This window comes from Panicum virgatum, chromosome 5K (genome assembly GCF_016808335.1).
Source record: "Panicum virgatum strain AP13 chromosome 5K, P.virgatum_v5, whole genome shotgun sequence".
NCBI classification, from domain to species: domain Eukaryota; kingdom Viridiplantae; phylum Streptophyta; class Magnoliopsida; order Poales; family Poaceae; genus Panicum; species Panicum virgatum.
The window spans coordinates 34,473,906-34,492,968 of NC_053140.1; the positions used below are offsets into that span (position 1 = coordinate 34,473,906).

The 19,063-nt window shown below is 46.1% G+C and overlaps 1 protein-coding gene across 1 annotated transcript; it reads left to right on the forward strand.

Annotated features, from left to right (window-relative positions):
• Positions 1-12,958: 12,958 nt before the first annotated feature.
• Positions 12,959-19,027, forward strand: LOC120709540 (NADP-specific glutamate dehydrogenase-like). Its single transcript, XM_039995212.1, has 15 exons — positions 12,959-13,872; positions 14,838-14,964; positions 15,053-15,254; positions 15,673-15,759; positions 15,837-15,896; positions 16,016-16,102; positions 16,571-16,642; positions 16,773-16,828; positions 16,907-16,992; positions 17,431-17,521; positions 17,597-17,754; positions 17,836-17,927; positions 18,209-18,289; positions 18,408-18,481; positions 18,568-19,027. The coding sequence occupies exons 1-15, from the start codon at positions 13,278-13,280 to the stop codon at positions 18,641-18,643; spliced, it is 1,944 nt and encodes a 647-aa protein (XP_039851146.1). The 5' UTR covers positions 12,959-13,277; the 3' UTR covers positions 18,644-19,027.
• The last annotated feature ends 36 nt before the right edge of the window (positions 19,028-19,063 follow it).

The following is a 19,063-nucleotide window of genomic DNA, read 5'->3' on the forward strand; positions in this document are numbered from 1 at the left end:
AGGAAGACAAGACCCATCATCAACCATGATGGAAGGACAAGAAGGGTGTGGGGGTCGGACAAAAGAGAGGATACCGGCGTCTGGGGTGGTGTGGAAGGAGACACCCGAGTCGGCGATACACTCGGTGCTGACCGGCGGCGTCAGCCCCATTGTGCTGAAGGACTGCGCCAGAGCTGCCTAGTCCCACCCCCCAGGCCAGGTCAGCTATTGGCTGGGCTGAGCGGGTGGGGTCCAGGACGACGTGAAGAGTGGAGCAGCGCTGGTGAACATGGCCGCCGGCTGGAGTTGAGGATGAGGCCCCCCGCCCGGACCCTGGAACGGCCACATCGAGATGCAGCCTGACCATGGGTTGCTGAAGGATGGCCAGAGCGTACCTCCAGGGGCAGGGGTAGGAGCGGGAGCCGGAGTCGGTGCGCCCCGACGGTCCCCACCGGCACCAGAACCCCCAGAAGTAGGGCCACCAGTGCCACCACCACCCCGTCCCCCCCCCGCCGCCGACGTCCACGCCCCCCACCTCCGGTCTGCCCGGCGGGAGCAGCACCAAGGAGGGAGGTGGCAGGAGCGGCGGAGGAAGCCGGTGGAGCAGTGACGAGCGCGGTGGGGGTGGGCGAGAACGATCCGGGCGCGAGACCCCTGGTGATCTCTTTGAGGGTGAGGTCGTCCCAAACCTGCAGGAAGGAGGGGAAGGGCCTCTAGCGGGCGATCCAGCTCTTCAGGTGGTCATAGGTGCTACTCAGGCCCTACAGGACATTGAACACCAAGACCCGATCGGACACCGGACACCTGAGGTCGTGAAGAGCATCGGCCATGCCCTTCATCCTCTGGCAGAACTCACCAACGGAGAGGTCCCCCTGCTCGAAGGTGCAGAAGGTGGCGTCGAGCTAGAGAGCGCGGAACTCGGCGTTGCCGAGGAACTACCCCTCGAGCGCCACCCAGGCCTGTCGCCCAGTGCCGCCGTGGGTCCTGACGAGGTCCTGAAGATCTAGGGAGATGGTCCCAAAGATCCAGGACAGGGCGACGCTGTCGAGGCGCAGCCACACCATGTCCCGCGTCTCGATCGGCGAGTCGACGAGGACGTGGTCGTCGAGGGCGTAGCGGCGGAGGGTGAGGAGGACCTGGTCCTGCCAGCGTCCGTAGGAGGACATGGGGTCGAGGAGGACGGTGACCAGGGCCCTGATGTTCTGGACGCTGGCATTATATAATCTGAATTTCATGTGGGTATATATTTTAAGATTATAGATTTTTTAGTTCGAAACTCCTTTGTATGTGCGTGATGTCATTAATTTTTGTCTGTACTTGCATGCATGCATCTCTTATTCTCTTTCCTCTTGTGGGAGTACTACTCGTAATGCTATTTTTTCCATGAAGTCTATTGGGCTAACAGCCCATCTAATCGCTCCATGGAGACATACTCTTCGGTTGATGGTTGTTGGTTTTATCGCCTCCGGTGATATATATAATCACACCCGCCTCTGCATAGAGCCAGATTGGGCTTGGGTTCCTTCCAATGCGAATTTGCCATTGCATGACTCCATGCATACATGCACACATACAAGGATGCTCTCTGCTACCTCTATTTCAAATTGTAGTTCGTTTGATTTTTTTATTCTAAATTTGACCACTCATCTTCTTTAAAAAATTTATGCAAATATTATGAAATTTAAGTCATTCTTGAAGATTTTGTATTGATAAAATAACCCACAACAAAAGAAGTGATATTTTGCACAAATTTTTAAATACTATGAATGATCAAAATTTGGAGTCAATAAAAGTCAAACGAACTACAACTTAAAATGGAGAGTACTTCTTAAAAAAAATTCAACGTTTTCACAGTTATTCCAAATTGATCTCCTCAACCCCACCCCCACCCCCGTTTCCTCCACTGACACTTACAGTAATTTTCACTGATGCATTGAAAACCAAAAATATATATAAAAAAAGGACACCTCTACCCGTACGGATTTTTAACTGATATATAGAAAGTTAGAAACTACATTTTTTGCTCTCCACTCCAACCACGTGGCATATCTTCTGGACAACCGATGTCACCCACTGTACAACACAGAAAGAGTTCTTCCTGCAAACTAATATTTGACAACAGCGCATGGTGTCCTAATAATTTTAAATCCAAAGAAGATATAATTTCGAAGGGGATTTGACGTTCTTGCCTCTATTTCTAACTCGAATGGTCATTTTGCCCTTCTTTTTTGAGTTGTGCGATTTGACCCCTATTTTATTGAAACGAAGGCTCCGTTTGCCCCTCCTTTTAACATCATCAGGGCTACGTCCAATAGAACATTTAAAATAAATTAGAGAAAAACTAATGGCTATAGGAAAAGACGCTTATACCCGTTACTCTGTTCTTATCTCTATCCTTTCTCATTTCACAGGCAAACCCTAGCAGGAGAGGAGGCGGGCGGATCTACATGAGGGAGCAGGCGCTGCGCTAGCGCGATTCCGGCACGTGGGGGGTCGACGCGGGCCCGCCTGTGCGGGGGGGGGGGGGGGGGGCGGCCTGCCTGCGCGTGAGGGCGGCGCAGCCTGCCTGCATCCTGCGCGAGGGGGCAGCACGGCCTCCCTGGCCTGCCTGCGTGTGTCCTACGCGTGGGGGCGGCACGGCCTGCCTGCGTGGAGGCGGTGCGTGGTGCAGGTGAGTGGGGGGCGGAGCGGGCTGCAGGCGGGTGGGGGGGGGGGAGCGGGTGACAGGCAACAACAGCAATGGGGAAGGAGGCAGCGACAACAGCGACAGGGGAGGAGGAGGCAACGACAGCAATGGGGAAGAGGAAGAGCAAGAACAACTGAACCATGGAGGGGAAGAGGAGGAGGAAGAGCGAGGGGAAGAGGTAGATCGACAAGGAGTTTGGTTGCATTGTTAGGCATTGATTCTCAGATGTGATGCTCGTCATTTGACCTGTATAAGCTCTCCAATACTTAGATTTTGTTAGACTTGAGTGATGGAATCTGATATGAACATGATGGTGCCTATGTTTGGACATGCTGAAATGTAATCTGTTGCTTTTGGTGGACATATATATGTGTGTGTTATGCAAGCTATGTGAACTTGGACTTATCATGTTGTGTCATTGTTGGCGCCTACCAACGTCACTACTGAATGTCAGCGATGACACCCGCAGATGCCAAGGGGAGGCAGGTATTTCATGAACCACGAATAAATCCGCAAGCGCACGGAATACCGCTGTAGCATTTTACCCGGGTGTATACCGGGGTGTCATTTATATTTCCGCAGGGAAGGCGGCGAATGGAAGTACATAGGCTAGTTAATGAACTGATCTCTAGATTGGATATTCAATTGCATAAATAGGGGTAAGATAGATAATATGGTAGGAGGTAGTGTGACACACACACACAAACTAACCTCAGAGATAAATAAACAAAAGATGCAATAGGTAGGGAGAAAGGCAGAAGTTAGAGCTCAAATCAGATGTGCTAGGCTAACTATATCTACGCTATCTTATGATTAGATTGTTAAAGATTAAACTAGTACAACAGGGAGACCGCTTCTCTAGCTGATGATGTTAGAATAAATAGGCCAAGAGCCTATTAAAAATGATCAATAAATCCCAAGGCACATGATTTTGGGTAGTTACAATTGTAATAGTACCGCATTGGAAATTGAGAAGGGTGTTGTCCCGTGGTTAGTGACTAGTAATTGTGATAGTGGCCATTGAAAGATTGTCATCAAATGTAGTAACGGGCATTTCAATGGCTGGGAGTTACTAGTTTTCATGGCATTAAGCTAGGCAGCCAAATGCCCCCTTTCATGGCATTAAGCTAGGCAGCCAAAGGCCTTTCACGGTGCCTTTTCATGGCATTAACTCGGGCAGCCAAAGGTCACGCCTGGGGCCTATAGAGAGGCATCCTTTCTCTGTCTTCCACATGTACAATACACTAAGCTCCACCGTTGTGCTGCCTTTTTGCTTCCCCGTTACGGCGATCTGAGTGCACGGACTTCGCCGGAAGAGCAGGCCTCCGAAGTTGCGCCCTCACCGAGACTCTGCACTCGAGGAGTAGAGGAGCGATCAAGTTTTTGGGGAACGCACTTGCGTGACTGCTCGCTGCAACGGCTACATCGTCTACTTCCCGACGTCGTCTCTGCACTGCGAACTCCTGCATGGCATCAACTTTGATCGGCTACATCGAACAGGCTCGACCAGCAATGTCGGGTAACGGCGCATCCGGTTCCTTCGGAACTGGCCCCGCCACTAGGTACTTCCTGAACTTTTTGTTCATGTTTGTTATTTTTTTTACAAGCAAATTGGATCATGCTCTGGTTTTTATCTATGAAAAAGTCATGATTTATGCTCTCATATTTCGAATTAAAATAAATCGTAATTGGCCTCTAATTCCAATAGACGGGAGAAGCCCGTTTATCTAGGCGGCTTTATATACCTCCTACCCCCAATGCGAACGTGGAGGATTACTAGGGCCCCGACATGGCTGTCACCACCTGCCGGCTATCTCTCAATCCATGGAAAAGTGTGACATCTAGCAACACTTATCTAGTCTAGACACCACGTCTACATTAGTAAGTGATACTTTAGCATCCCGCGCGGAGCTCCCACCCTCTAGATGGACAGACATCACACTAGAGCAAACATACGAATACTGGAACAGTTGACAGAGTTCTAAGGCCAATATGTTAACCATCGCAAGCACAGGGTGATCATGCAATGCAAGCATCGTATGATAACGCAACCAAATCACTAAGTATATATTCGATAACTTTGAACATACTTAAAGAAGATATCGGTAACCATAGTCTAATTCTATTACAAACGACCGAATATTATAAGATAGAACTAGAGATGAACCCATACCAGAACTCCCAAGCAACTCCGGGGACTCGATGACTCCTAGACTTCTCCTAAACTCCACTAAACCTATAGACTAAGCAAGAGAGCTCTTGGAAGGTGTGGTGTGTGTGTGTGTGTGTAATCTCTACCCCCTCCCCTTGTATTTATAGGAGGGAGCCACAGTCGGGATGCAGCTCTTCCTTGCATAATTGACATTGGGAGCCAGTGAGGAAGCGCCACGTGGCAACGTTGAGGCGGTGGGGCCCCTGGTCTGGCCGGCCGACCAGGGCACCAATGGCCCCCAACTACTGGGGGTTAGGCTTGTCTGGGCTTCTGCTTGTTCAAAAGTTGTGGCACAGCCTGTCTTAACTGGATTTGCTTTGGTTCTTAGGCTACACTTGGTCCATTTGAACCTGATTCTACGCTTTGATATTTTTTGCGATTTTATGTCGGGCCAAAGTATGCTTACAACCTGCATATTAGCTCAAAAATATATCTTGCATATTTCTAAAGGTAAAGTGTGGTTTAGGAATTTATTTGGATAAAGATGCGTGTAAGAAATACAAACTCTCATGATTTTCTGATCAAGTTGACACCTGAAAATGGTCGTTAGTGAGCGTCAACAGTCATGTTGCTGCAAATTTTTTGAAGAATTTATCAAATTTTTATTATTTTTGCAAGTTATAAAAATCTGGTTTGAAATTGTTAGAGAAAGTTCATTTCAGACATGTAAAATGTTATTCTATTCAAAACAAGAGTAAAATCACCAAATTCAGATAGTAGTAGCGACAAATCCGCAATGACAAATTAGTCTTTCAAAGCAATTTTAACACCGTTACCTGTCTCTCACGGAATAGGGGTAAACTCTACCTTCGTTTCCAAAACGTAAGGGTAAATTCGCAAAGTTGAAAAAATATGTGCAAAATCATCTTTTCACTTAGAAACAGAGGCAAGAACGTCAAAACCCCAATTTAGAAACATAGGAGACATCTATCTGGTTTCCTGTGACAAGTAGTTTACCGGAGTCAGGAGCTGTGATCATTTCCTGTGAGTTCTTAAAGTTTGTAACATCTTGCGAGTTGCGATTGATGTAGTTTAGTCCTGTCGTGCTCCGGTGGTTAGATAACTTTTGTTAATGAAGGGCAGTGCTGCTGTCGATTCCCTCATAAAGAAAGGTAAAGAGAGATCAATAGTTGAGACTTAGCGCAACTCTAGCAGATCCTCTAAACAGCCCCCCTATAAATTTAGAGGGTTAAACAAAAAAGCTGCACTTCAACATACCCTCTATTTTGCGGAGACCTTCAAATCCTCTCATCCACCCTCCATTTCTATTTCTATGGGGGCCTCTAGGGAGCCCTCTATTATAAGTAAGAATTAAGAATTATTGCTAGAGTTGAAGCAAATTTAGAAGCCCCTATGAAATATAGGCAACCTCCATTTAGCACTTAGAGGATCTAATTTATGAGTTATTGCTGGAGATGCTCTAAAGGCGTAACTATGGCCTTAAGAATGCATGGGAAAATGTTGGAATATGTTTTTTCTCATTCGAATTGGAGATTTTCCTGCAAATTTGCTCCTACAAGTACATATATGACTATATGATACAAGTTAGGGGTGTTGACGTTTATGCCCCTATTTTGAAGTCAAATAGTGATTTTATTCTTATTTTTTTACTGTGTTTTACCCATACTTTCTAAAATCGAAGGTAGTGTTCACCCTTGTTTTTAACCTAGTTAGTTGGATGGCCTTAAAAAACATAAAATAAATTGGAAAATATTCAGAACAATGAAAAAAAGACCGTAGTACCTCTAATCTTACCAAAAACTCTCATCTCCATCTCCAAACTCTCATGATTCCTCCTCTCCTTGTTAGAACCCTAGCAGGCAGCGACAACGGCTTAGGCACGCTCAAAGGCAGACTGGCGTGAGCTCTCACGTCCACACAGTGCTCGTGGCTCACACGGCGGTCCAACACGTGCAGTTAGGGGTGGTAATGATTGGACTTAGTGGTCATTTCATAGCCTAACTTGATCATTATATTTTTTAACTCAAAATTATATAAAATTAAAACTCAATCTTTAAATTATTTAGATTAAATTTGACGACCGTTGCCACCCTACGCTCGATCGCCTAAGCCTGGGCGCGCACGGCCGCAAGCCGCCCCGTCCCGCCGGCCATGGCCCCTAGGGCCCAGGCTGGCCATGGCTCGGTTTTGGCTGGCCAGGCCTCCTTTGACCAGTGGGGCCTGCTTGTTAGAGACTGTCAGGGATTTAGGAATGATTGATGTTAAAAGAAGGGCAAAATCACGTAAGGCATATCTGTCTTTTTGTTTTATATTTAATTAACACTATTAAATCCTAACAGATTTGGGGCAAACTGTAGCTTCGTTTTCATCAAAAAGCACGGGCAAAATCACACAAAGCACGGGCAAAATCACCAATGGCACTCAAAACATGGGAAAACAGGGGCAAAACTGTAACCGCCTTGAAGTTTCCCCCCTCAAAACATCCCTTGGAGTCCTGACACCAGTACAACTGTTTGAGTCAAGTATCACCTCATGCAAGTGAAACGAAGCAAAAAGAAAGATAAACAAGACCAGTATCCTACAGAATTGTTATCATCTACCACGCAGTTGCTGTTTGAAGATCCTTGTATGTTTCATCAGAAACTGTCGATAACAAGTTCAATGAGAGGACTGTAGCTAATTTATTGAGTCTTGACTGCCCTTGTCAGAGCCTTCTGATCCCGAGGCAGGGTTCTTCAAACAACAAATCCTTCAAATTTCAGAACAGCAATCCTCTTGCCGAGCAAAAGAACCGACTCTAGGATATACTGCAGTGAAGATGCTGATAACCAGGAACCACATTAATTTGAAGTCACCAGCTGCTCATCTGCGCTGAGCTGCTCCAAAGCAGATATTAGCAAGTCCAAACCTTCATAATTCCTACTTTGCTGTTCACTTTTATCCTTCTGGTGGAGCTTCAGTGTTCTTCTCTCATTGTCGGTACCTCAGGACTGGAATACCCCCTCTTGCTATGTCAAGAATCGTGTAGTTAACCGTAACTACGCCCTAAGGAGCTGAGCAGCCGGATCTCCCGGGTCCAGCCCCGTCTCACCGGATCAACAGCCCCGGACCTGCTTCCCGCTCGGGACAGGTCCGGTGTCACCACGTGTCCTGAAGAAGAAAGCGCTCAGGGCCAAAACGGCCAGGGCCCCGGACCCCCCACGGGGTCCGCGACCCCCTAAACTATCCGGACCCCTATTCGGGAGGGAACAGACACCCCGCCTGGGGGGTTCGGAGCCGCCACGTGTCCGCAGACGCAGATACGCGTGCGGCTGCCGAGCTTCCTCGGGAAGACTTGGCCACCTACCACATTCAATGCGGGAGGCGTTAAGAGCGCTCTGACACAGCAGAGCCCGAGGAGACTTTCGCCAGGCTGTACTGTTGACCGCGCGTTACCAAGGTACACTGTACAGCCGCTGGCGCCACTCATGCCACGCACGTCAGTCTGCTACACCAGTTAGACATGACAACTCGGCGACGGAGTATCATAACGCCTACACGGTAGACCCAACAGTCTACGCCGCAACCTACACTGCCTCAACAGGCGCCTCGCCGATGAGATAGGAGAAGACCCCCCCTCGGCCAGAGAGTCTACAGGACGATGAAGTGTATCCGGCAAGAGATTCTCCATCACTGTAGCACCACTACTGTCTAGTAAAATATACATCCTTGTTGGGCCCACCTGTCGGGGTCCGACGCCTGTGTACGCGTCCTTCCTTGCTCTATAAAAGGGAGATGCCCGTTAGAGGAAGGCTCAAGTCCAAAGGGAGACTTGGGGGCAGAGGATAGACTCATTCATTCCTAGTGCAGTACACCACTTAGTGGATGTAGGGTATTACGCTCCGGCGGCCTGAACCACTCTAAATTCATGTGTTCTTGCGTTCTTGCCCCGAAGCTAGATCGGCCTAATAGGTTAGCACTTCCCCGAGTACTCCCCCTCGGGGAAAAGTCGGGTGCGTTCCGCCACCCGGCTGTGGGTACCCCCAAAAGCCCACGACATTTGGCGCCGTCCATGGGGAAGAAGCTGGCGTTGGCTAGATCTCCAAACTTCTAAGGCTGAGCTCATCCTCTGCAACGGCGGTGATAAGATGAAGAGAGGCATGGCGGCACCTACACCGCATGTCACTGCGCTGAGGCACCAGCGCCCTCGGTGCGGCGGTGCACGGCAGCGGCGCCTGCTGTGCGTCGCCACTGTGACGCCTCAGGGCCGGCACGGTGATGCACGGGGGCGACGCCTGTTGCGTGTCGCCCTGCGCCATCCCAGTGTCGGCTCAAGGTTTTCTCTCAAGCATCCGCCAGGGATCCCCGGCGGCGGCGTGATGTCGGCTCAAGGCTTTCTCTCAACACGAAGCCTGGAGCCAACCACTGTCGCCCGGGGGAAGTTGACCGTCGACTCCTCCCTCCCCAGGACCGAGTCTCTCTCAGTGCTGCTACAGACAGGACTCCGCCACCAGGCGCGGGGGCCCTGGGCTCGAGATGGCGCCCGAGGATGCGTCGCTCACCGCCGCCGCCCTCCGTGGGCAGCAGGCCGACGCCGCTCTCGTCGCGGCCCTCCTCGCCGCCAAGTCGGAGGCTTCGGCGGCCCAGGAACGGGTCCGCGTGGCTGCCCTCACTTGGGAGCGCAAGCGCGACACGGCCGACGCCCTCGCTCTCCGGGTTGACAAAGCGGAGCACTTCCTCCGTGTCTCCTCCGGCCAGCTGCCCGTCGACCCCGAGCACGGCGCCTCCTCCTCCCACCAGGCCCCGCCCGCTGGATCTGGACCCCGGTACGACCCGACCGACCCCATGGTCGCCCAGCTCCACCTCCACTGAGAAGCTCGAAGCCGACATCCCTCCCATCGCCGAGTTCGACGCCACTGAAGACCCGCAAGGGGGGATGGTAGCATGTAGGAAAACTGGGCCTCGAAGCCCATGTAATAGATTCGTTGAATCGACTGTGTGGCCCATCAAGGCCTTGTGCGTTCGAGCCTATGTTTTCTTTACTTTATTTCCGTGTTCTCGTATGCGACTTAGATAAACTTCTGCGAGGAATTTCGCGTTCATAAGCAACGTAGGCGTGGGGTGGTGAGGGGGTGCCGTATCCCGGAGGCGTAGGCGGCCCCACGACTCGGCCGGCCCCGTACCGTAGTTGCTTACGCCTCGCGTCGGTTTTTCCGAGGATACGAGAAGTTTAGGGGCGAGATGGAAATATTTTGAAAAAATGTTGGCAATTTTTTGGGGACGTTCGGGGTTCCCCCCATAGTAGCCCCCGAGGGAGGCTTGGCTTTGCCGAGGGTAAAGCCAGGCGTACCTCAATGTTCGTGCGCATCCGAGCCCTCGAGGGTCCGGAAGGTTTCCAAAAATAAACAAGTAAAGCATACTTTTTTTTATTATTTCGGGAAATTGAAAATGCGAGTACAAACGATATACAAATAGCTCGAAATTCTAAGGATAGAAGAGACGTAGCTGTTGTATGTTCCAAGCGTTGGTGAGGACTTCACCTTTGTCGTTCGCCAGCTTGTACGTGCCGGGTTTGAGCACCTCGGCGATTATGTACGGTCCTTCCCATGGCGGTGAGAGCTTGTGGCGGCCCCCTGTTGTCCTGTCGAAGCCTGAGCACCAAGTCCCTTTTGTCGAGGTCTCGGCGCCGGACTCTCTGCGCCTGATACCTTCGTTTATCTTCATTACGATAAGATCTTCAAAATAAGACAACAATTGCCTATATCTAAATGATATTTTTAAAATTAAATTTTTAATACTAAATAATTAATTTTGACTACTGGGAACAAATATTTTAACAACATAAAAAATAATTATTCTTAGTGAATAAAAAACTAAACATGATGAACAAATAATAATATATTACGGACAAAATATTGAACATCATGAATATTTGATTATATAGGACAAACAATGAAAAATAAATATAGCGAACAAATGAGACGGCATCATCGAACAATTTAGTCTAGAGCAAGAACAAATAATTTGGCATTGCGAACAAATTTGTTGCATGTGGATAAATAATTTTGCATAGAGAATTATGCTCATATGCGTGTATCAAATGAGTCGGTATGGAAAATAAATTAGTCAGCTCTTTTCATCACCGTACTTCATAAGTAGAACATATGCTTTGTGAGAAAAAGTTTTTAAACAACACATGCTATATATAATGGGAACGTATCAGGTGCAAACCAATCTATTCGTGTAAACTATGAAAACTTCAATCTAATCCATTAGATCAACATCCAAGGGGTATGGAGGATTGGGTAATTTTACAATCTAGACCAACCCTTAGATTGGGTAATCACACTTTTGCAAATCCCCCCTCCCATCTTTCTACGCTCCTCTCCTTGGATGTTGATCTGATGGCCCAGATTGAAGTTTCTATAGTTTGCACGGAGAGATTGGTTTGCACATGATATATTTCACAGACAAATATTCCACAAACAAATCAAATCAAAATTAAATATTTCAAGAAAAATATTCCAAATAAAAAATTTCAATTAAAATTAAAATAAGAATACAAAATGAATATAGAAAAAGAAAAAAGTTATTAGGGCTAAAAGAAAAAAAAGAAAAGGAGGGAGAAAGAAGTCTACCAGTGGACTCAGCCAAAAAGACTAAATAAAAGAGATAAGAAACAATAACTAAATAAAAATAGTTAAAGAAAAATAATAAAATAAAAATATCATTAAGTGAATAAGGGGCCAACCATAAGAAAATATAAGAAAAAAATATTAAGTATTACTATATTTATAGTATTCATAGACTTAGTTCATCAAAAAATAGAGGACAATGGAGAAAATAAAAATAAACAACATATAAAATGAAATGGAAAAGAGAAATCTACCGGATCATTGGAAATACATAGTAAAAATGGATAGGAAGGAAATCAATACAAAAGAAAAAATCATGGAAAAAGAAACAAAAGAAAAGGAAAGGAAAGTACATCTGGTTTGCATGTTTGCACATCTAGGTGTATGCTCAAACAACTTTGCATACGGCCATGTGCGACTAGGTTTGTGTTTCATGATGGTAGCGCCATCCTAAGAAATCTTTTTTCTTTTTGAGATCCCATCCTAAGAAATCAGGATATCACACTACTACAGCGTGCGACAAATTAATACAACATGTTGTCCAATATTTATTAGGCTAATTGGCTATTGGGCCGTGAGTAAATCCGTGCTTTAGGCGATGAATTACGATTTCATGGCATAAGCGTTGTATAGTCGTGGCGGCAGAGGCATCCAGACATCCGTCGCGCTTTCCGAGAACACCTTTTATTTTCTCACACTTAAATTTTTTTAATTGCACACTTAAACTTTTGGAGGCAACTAGGCGGCGGAGGGGCCTCTCTGGGTTAGCATTCCGCGAGAGCGCTCCCTTCTTCTCTTCTGTCTTCCACCTCCGTTCCGCCTCCCTCCGGCCCGCCGCCCCTGCCGCCGACCACCCCTCGCCGGCGTCGCCTCCTCGCCGCGATGCCAGGGGAGGACCGCCTTGGTCCAACCCGTCCTCCTCCCTCCCTTACCTTCCCTCCCCGATCACCTCCACCGCTCGCCCTCCCCTCCAACCCCACCCCCCCTCCCGCCGATCCTGCCCATCGGTTGTCCACCACCACACGACCGGCAGTGTCATCGCCGCTGGCCTCGCCGCCCACACCCCGCCTCCTCCATCGGACGGTCCGCCGTTGCCCACAGCCATCCTCTTAGGCCGCCAGCAATGGAAGCTCCTCCAACCCGAACCCTCAAACCCTAACACGAATCCTAAGCCCACCGACCTCTACCCCGCCGCCGACCGCCCCGCGCACAACCCGCCGGAGACGAAGGAGATCGTCGGTTGTTACTTTTTTTATTTTTTCCCTTTTTCGGCATTCCTCGTCTGTTTCCTTCCTCGGATTATCAAATTGAGAGGGGTCTCACGATAAGAGTAAACCGAGAGCCCTTTCAGTTTAGCTTTTCCGTAAACTTTTTTACATAAGTTGACATCAAAACTCATCAAGAACACGCCGTTAGGTTACCGGCAGATCTCGACCGTTTGGAGGCAACCGACGGTCAGGATTCGCAGATCCCGCACGGCCGCGGCCATTGTCGTGTAACCGTTTGCTGCGGCCTTGTCGGAACACTAGCCCCGCCGCTCGCCCAGCGGCCGCCGCAGCATTTTCGGCTCGCTCTCGCCGGGCGCTGTCTCCGCCGCGGTCGTCGGATGCCCCCACGCCTCCTCCTCCGCGCTTGAGCGAAGCCATCTTCGGCACCAGCCTTCTCTCCGTCCACCGGACCCGCCAATTCCCAAAACCCTAGCGCCAAAATCCCCCATTCCGGTCGCGCCAATCGGAACCGGATTTCCTCAGTTCCCGGCTGGCGCCGGCGGCGAGTTGAGCCTCGCTCTCGCCTCGCCTCACCACATGTTGCAGCGAGCGCGTGCATGAACTCTGCGATGGATGAGATCAACCTGCTGCGGCAGGCGCAGCGGCAGCACCAGCACCACCTCATGGTGCGCGGCATGGGCGAGGAGATTGACCTCGAGATCGGCCCGGGCGACGACCCCTCTTTCTCCGGCGCAGACCTCGTCGCCGTCGCTTCCGGGCACCACGACACCGACGAACACAAGAGCCTCCTTATCCCATGCTCTGGCGCCGTGGATGGGCATGCGCAGCCTCCGGCGCCGCAGCCACAACTGGCGCACGGGGAGGAGCATGACGGGAAGCTCCGGCGGCCTTCAGCGCACACCAAGAAGAAGAAGGTGGTGAAGAAATGGCGGGAGGAGTGGGCGGATACCTACAAGTGGGCCTATGTCGCCGTGCACGACAACACCACCAGGATCTTCTGCTCGGTGTGCAAGGAGTATGGCCGGAAGCACAGGCGCAACCCGTATGGCAATGAGGGAAGCAGGAACATGCAGATGAGTGCGCTTGAGGAGCACAACAATAGCTTGCTGCATAAGGAGGCCCTTCGGTTGCAGATGGCCTCCAAGGAGAAGTTGCAGCCCCCCGAGATCGAGAGACCGGTCTATGTCAAAGGTTGGTGTTGTCGGCTTGTTGACTCAGCTTTTGCAATTATACTGCTGCTTCACCTCTGGACAGTTGTAAAGCGTAGGCAATGTGTAATAAAATTTGTTCCTAAACTAGCTTATCATTTGGAATTTTGGATATTCCAGGAAATATATGAACTTTCAGTTTTAATTGTGTATACTGCATTGTGAGAAGCAGATAACACGAATTTCAAGATAATCTTCAAGCTCACAATTATACTGCTGTTTCACTTGTGGACAGCTTTAAAGATTAGGCTGTGTGTAGTAAAATTTATTCCTAAAACTAGCATATCATTTGGGTATTTGAGGAAATACACTTTTCAGTTTTAATCATGTGTCATTGTAAAAAGTAGATAACATGATTTGAAAGATAAGCTTCCAGTCTGCAATTATACTGTTGTTTCACCTGGGAACAGTCGTAAAAACTTGGCAATGCGTAATAAATTTGTTCCTAAAACTAGCCTATCATTTTGATATTCCAAAATATATAACTGGCAGTTTTAATCTTGGATACTGCATTGTGAGAAGTAGATAACATGATTTTCAAGATAAACTTTGCCGCGACATGTTTTATCATGTTATGTTATGTGTAGCATGTCCAATCCTAAGGAAATGCTAGATTCTGTGCCATCAATACACAGTTGGCAAGTGTTTTTATGTTCTACTAGAAAATGAACATATAGCATGAAGCAAGTAATGCTTTCCAGGTTCCATTCTCTAAGGAGTGGAATATCAGTTTTCCTTGAAGTTACTATAATTTATTAGTAACTAACATGCTATATGCTGATATCATCTGCGCTTCCATTTTCTTTGTGTCCTGTATCTCAGTGTGCTCCATTTTCTATCAAACCAAAATAACACTATGCTATCTCGCCCCTTGAAATGATCAACAACTCCATGATATACGACTTTACTCTCAAATTTTTATCTGTATTTTGGCATTGTCTATTCCAGCTTTGTCGAAAACAGCTGCATCAATACTTGAATCTGTCCTAAGGAGGGATCCCCATGAAGCTGAATTTATACAATCGATCCAGGAGGTGGTTCATTCCTTGGAACCAGTTTTGGTGAAGAACACTCAGTAACTTTTCAACTCTCCCTCACTATTCCTCAGAAATAATACGCCTAAACTTCGAATGTAACATGGTTTGATTTGGTAAATGTTTCAGATATGTTCAAATTTTGGAGCGTTTGTTGGAACCTGAGAGATGCTTTATCTTCAGAGTGCCATGGATTGATGACAGAGGTGAAGCACATGTCAATAGAGGTTTCCGTGTGCAATTCAGTCAGGCATTAGGTCCATGCAGGGGTGGTCTCCGGTTTCACCCATCCATGAGCTTAAGTGTGGCAAAGTTTCTGGCCTTTGAACATGTAATGTTATACTTGTCTAAAATGCACTATTCATGCTAATTAATTTTTGTGCTACAACATATTATAGTTATGTTAGTTATTTTGATTCTTTTTTTGTTTTAACATGACAGTCAATATTGAAATCAACGTAATGAATGGCATTGAAATACCACTTAATAGCAAAACTATGCAAGTGCATGCACTAATGTATACTTGCAACCTTGGCTAAGTCACATTTGCCTCTAAAGCCATGGGTGTGATTTACTTAATCCTGGAAGCATAAGTTCCTCCCAACCCATGCAATTCACTTCTGCAGTTCTAGAAACGAAGATAGTGTTCAATAGCATGCAGATGGACCAAGTTATATGAGTTTTGATGTTTGTATTCTTTATGGTAGTACTTTAACATGCCTTTCCAACATTCTTTTTCTTCTATACAGACTTTGAAGAATTCTTTGTCGTTGTATAAACTTGGAGGTGCTGCTGGAGGAAGTGATTTTGATCCAAAGGGTAAAAGTGATAATGAGGTATGTGTTCTGTACTTTATTTCCTGTGTACAATAATATTTTTTATCGCATGCAAATCTGAACCTTCTTCATGCTAGATAATGCGTTTTTGTCAAAGTTTCATGGATGAGCTATATAGATATTTGGGTCCTGATCAGGTACTTGCTAATCAAACATGATACCCAGCCACTAGATTTATCCATTTCTATACTAGTTAATGAATCAGTGACAGTTCTTAGTCTATATCAGTAGTTCATACTTGAACATATTTTTGCAGGATTTTCCCGCTGAAGACATTGGTGTTGGTCCAAGGGAAATGGGTTACCTTTTTGGGCAGTATAGACGCCTTTCTGGTCATTTTCAGGTACACTGGCTGTTCTGAAGTTAATGATATAAAAAATAATGATGTCCATTTGCTGCTGCAGGTGGCTTTTATATTTCTTACCCTGGTTAGTGTCACTAGACATCTAGAATCACTATCAGGACTATTGTCCAAAGAAACAAAATAAAGGGACTAATGTTCCCTAGTTAGGTTATTGCAAAATTTTGTTACTCTTGCTTTTGATAATTTGTCTCCCTGTCGGCAACAATGGGGCAGTTGTCCAATCAAACATTTGTTTTTTGGAGTTTGGATGTAATCAAATTCAGCTGATGTGGGGTGGGGGAGCTAATGTTTCTTACTGTGCCATTGTCATCTGGAGAGTGTACCTATAACTGAACTTTTTGTGGCTCCTTCTGCCTTATCTGAGGCTATTTGTTTAGTTTCTGCTTCTCCTTCTTTGGTTTATCAGTTTCCTCTTGTCTGTAGATTTCAACTGTCGTGCTTATGCAGGGAAATTTTACAGGACCTAAAATCTTCTGGTCTGGTTCAAGTTTTCGAACAGAAGCTACTGGATATGGGCTGGTAAAGAGCTACCTTAAATTTCTTTTGATTGCAGCTAGTTGGGTGCCATAGTTACTTCACAAGTAATATTTGTGCTGCTTTTGTTGACTAGACCTGTAGACCATATGATGAATCCGTTGTATTCATGCAGGTATTTTTTGCACGTCTTTTACTTGCTGAAATGAACAAAGAGCTTAAAGGATTAAGGTTTCTTACAGAGATCTGTTTGGTTTATCAATGTTATAATTTAACCATGTATCTTCACACCGTTCATGTTATCTGTAGATGTGTGATCAGTGGTTCTGGAAAGATAGCAATGCATGTTTTGGAAAAGCTTCTGCCGTGTGGAGCCATTCCTGTTACAGTCTCAGGTAAACAGACTCAAAATCTTTTGGATTAAACACAGGATATACCTGAAGTAAATATCATGATTTGGAAGAGCATGATTATTATTATTGGTATCAGAGATACCTTGATTTAAGTGGACTTATCATAATTACTCATATGTGTCTGCCACTTTGCCTATCCACAACTCCACAATTTCACATCATGTACAATTTAGCAGTGCTCATTTATGATTTCAAAATAAAAACTCTTACAGGTCTGTATACACTTATATTGTATTGATAGGTTTGCCTTCGAACAACAGTATAAATGACTTTCAAAGTTTGGGTTTGTTTTAAGGGAATTATATTGTTGCCAAACCAGTACGTAGATTGTGGATGTACCTACTGCAGAAAAATAGTCATGTTACAATAACTAGCATTTCTAATGAAGGCCCAACTGTCGGTTATCATATATTGTTGCAGATTCACAGGGCTATTTGTTAGATGAAGATGGGTTCGATTATATGAAATATTCGCTTCTTAGGGATATTAAGGCTCAGCAAAAGAACCTCAAGTGGGTACATGCCTTTCCCTTGTTTATAGTTCGTATATGTGGGGTTTTGAGGTATTTCTCGATTTAATCAAACAGGGAGTACTTGAAATCATATCCACATGCCAAGTATATGGATGATGCAAAACCATGGAGTGAGCAATGTGATGTTGCATTTCCTTGTGCCTCACATAATGAAATTGACCAAGGGGATGCTGTCGCAATAATTAAATCTGGTTGCCGTGTTCTTATAGAGTGTATGAATTCCTGAACTTCATCATTTCAATTGCTCTTTCGTTATGTATCATCTGCTGATAAAAAAGAATTGCCAACTGCAGGTTCAAATATGCCATGCACTGTTCAAGCGGTTGATATCCTAAGAAAAGCAAAGGTCCTTGTTGCTCCAGCAAAGGCAACTGCTGCTGGTGGGGTAATGCACTGCCTGAGTTCTCATACAAATCCATTCATTTGTTCTGGAGTGATATGATGGCAGAGCAGTTTTGTGGCTTGTTTTATAATACCAAAAAAAATTCTAAGTGCATCATTTTCCATGCCTGTCGTTGCTGCAATTTCCAACTTGGCACATGACCTTAATGACAATTACATATAGGCTGAGGTCATTATATGTCTGTATATATTGTACATAGGGCTCGAAATTGTTGCATGTTTTTCTATTCACTCACAGTTTCAGCTTGTTTCCAACAATAACAGGTAGCGCTTGGAGAACTTGAATTGAACCCCAAGTTTAATTTGATGCAGTTGTCGGTGGAGGATTTTGAGAATAAAATCCAGGCAAAGCCCGCTGCAGACTGTTGCCATTGGGCCTATTTGTTTCCTTTTATTTATTTTTTTTCTCCAAATTTTGATGTCTTCTGAGCTTCGTTTTCTTTTTCTGTTTGGATTTAAGCAGGATGCAATAAAGCAAACATACGAAAGGTCAATCAAAGCTGCTCAAGATTATGGAATCATGAAAGAGAACCCTGAGTTTGTTTTCTTGTGCTTTGAAATAAAACGGATGATACTATCGCCTGGTTCAGACCAGAAACTGATCTCTAACACTCGTTATGCAGGTCATTGGTGCATGGTGCGAACATTTGTGCTTTCCTTAATATTGCCCAAGCCATGACCGATCAAGGGTGTGTCTAGTTAGGCCTTTGATTTAGTCAAGGAGTGTCCTGCAACCGTGAGGGGAAAAATATAATTTTCTGCCAAGTGCTTCAATGCTTCACACCTTCAGCTTGTGCTACTCAAATCGTGAAGCACCCAAAATGCAAAGTACTTGGAACTCACCCTTGGCTTATGCTAGAAAATCTGTGACTAAGATCACAAGAGCTTCCCTTGAGCTGGAAGGAAAGCCTCGTTTTTTTGTCATACAATATAGAAGGAGCTGATGTAGATGGCTGATGTTATTATCCATTGTTATAAACATGGATTTCAATGGGAAGTAAATAGAAGGAGCTGATGTATTATCCATTGTTATAAACATCAATTTCAATGGGAAGTAAATAGAAGGAATTCTTTTTGTCTGCAGATTCCATACATGTTAATCCACTGATAGGTTGACAA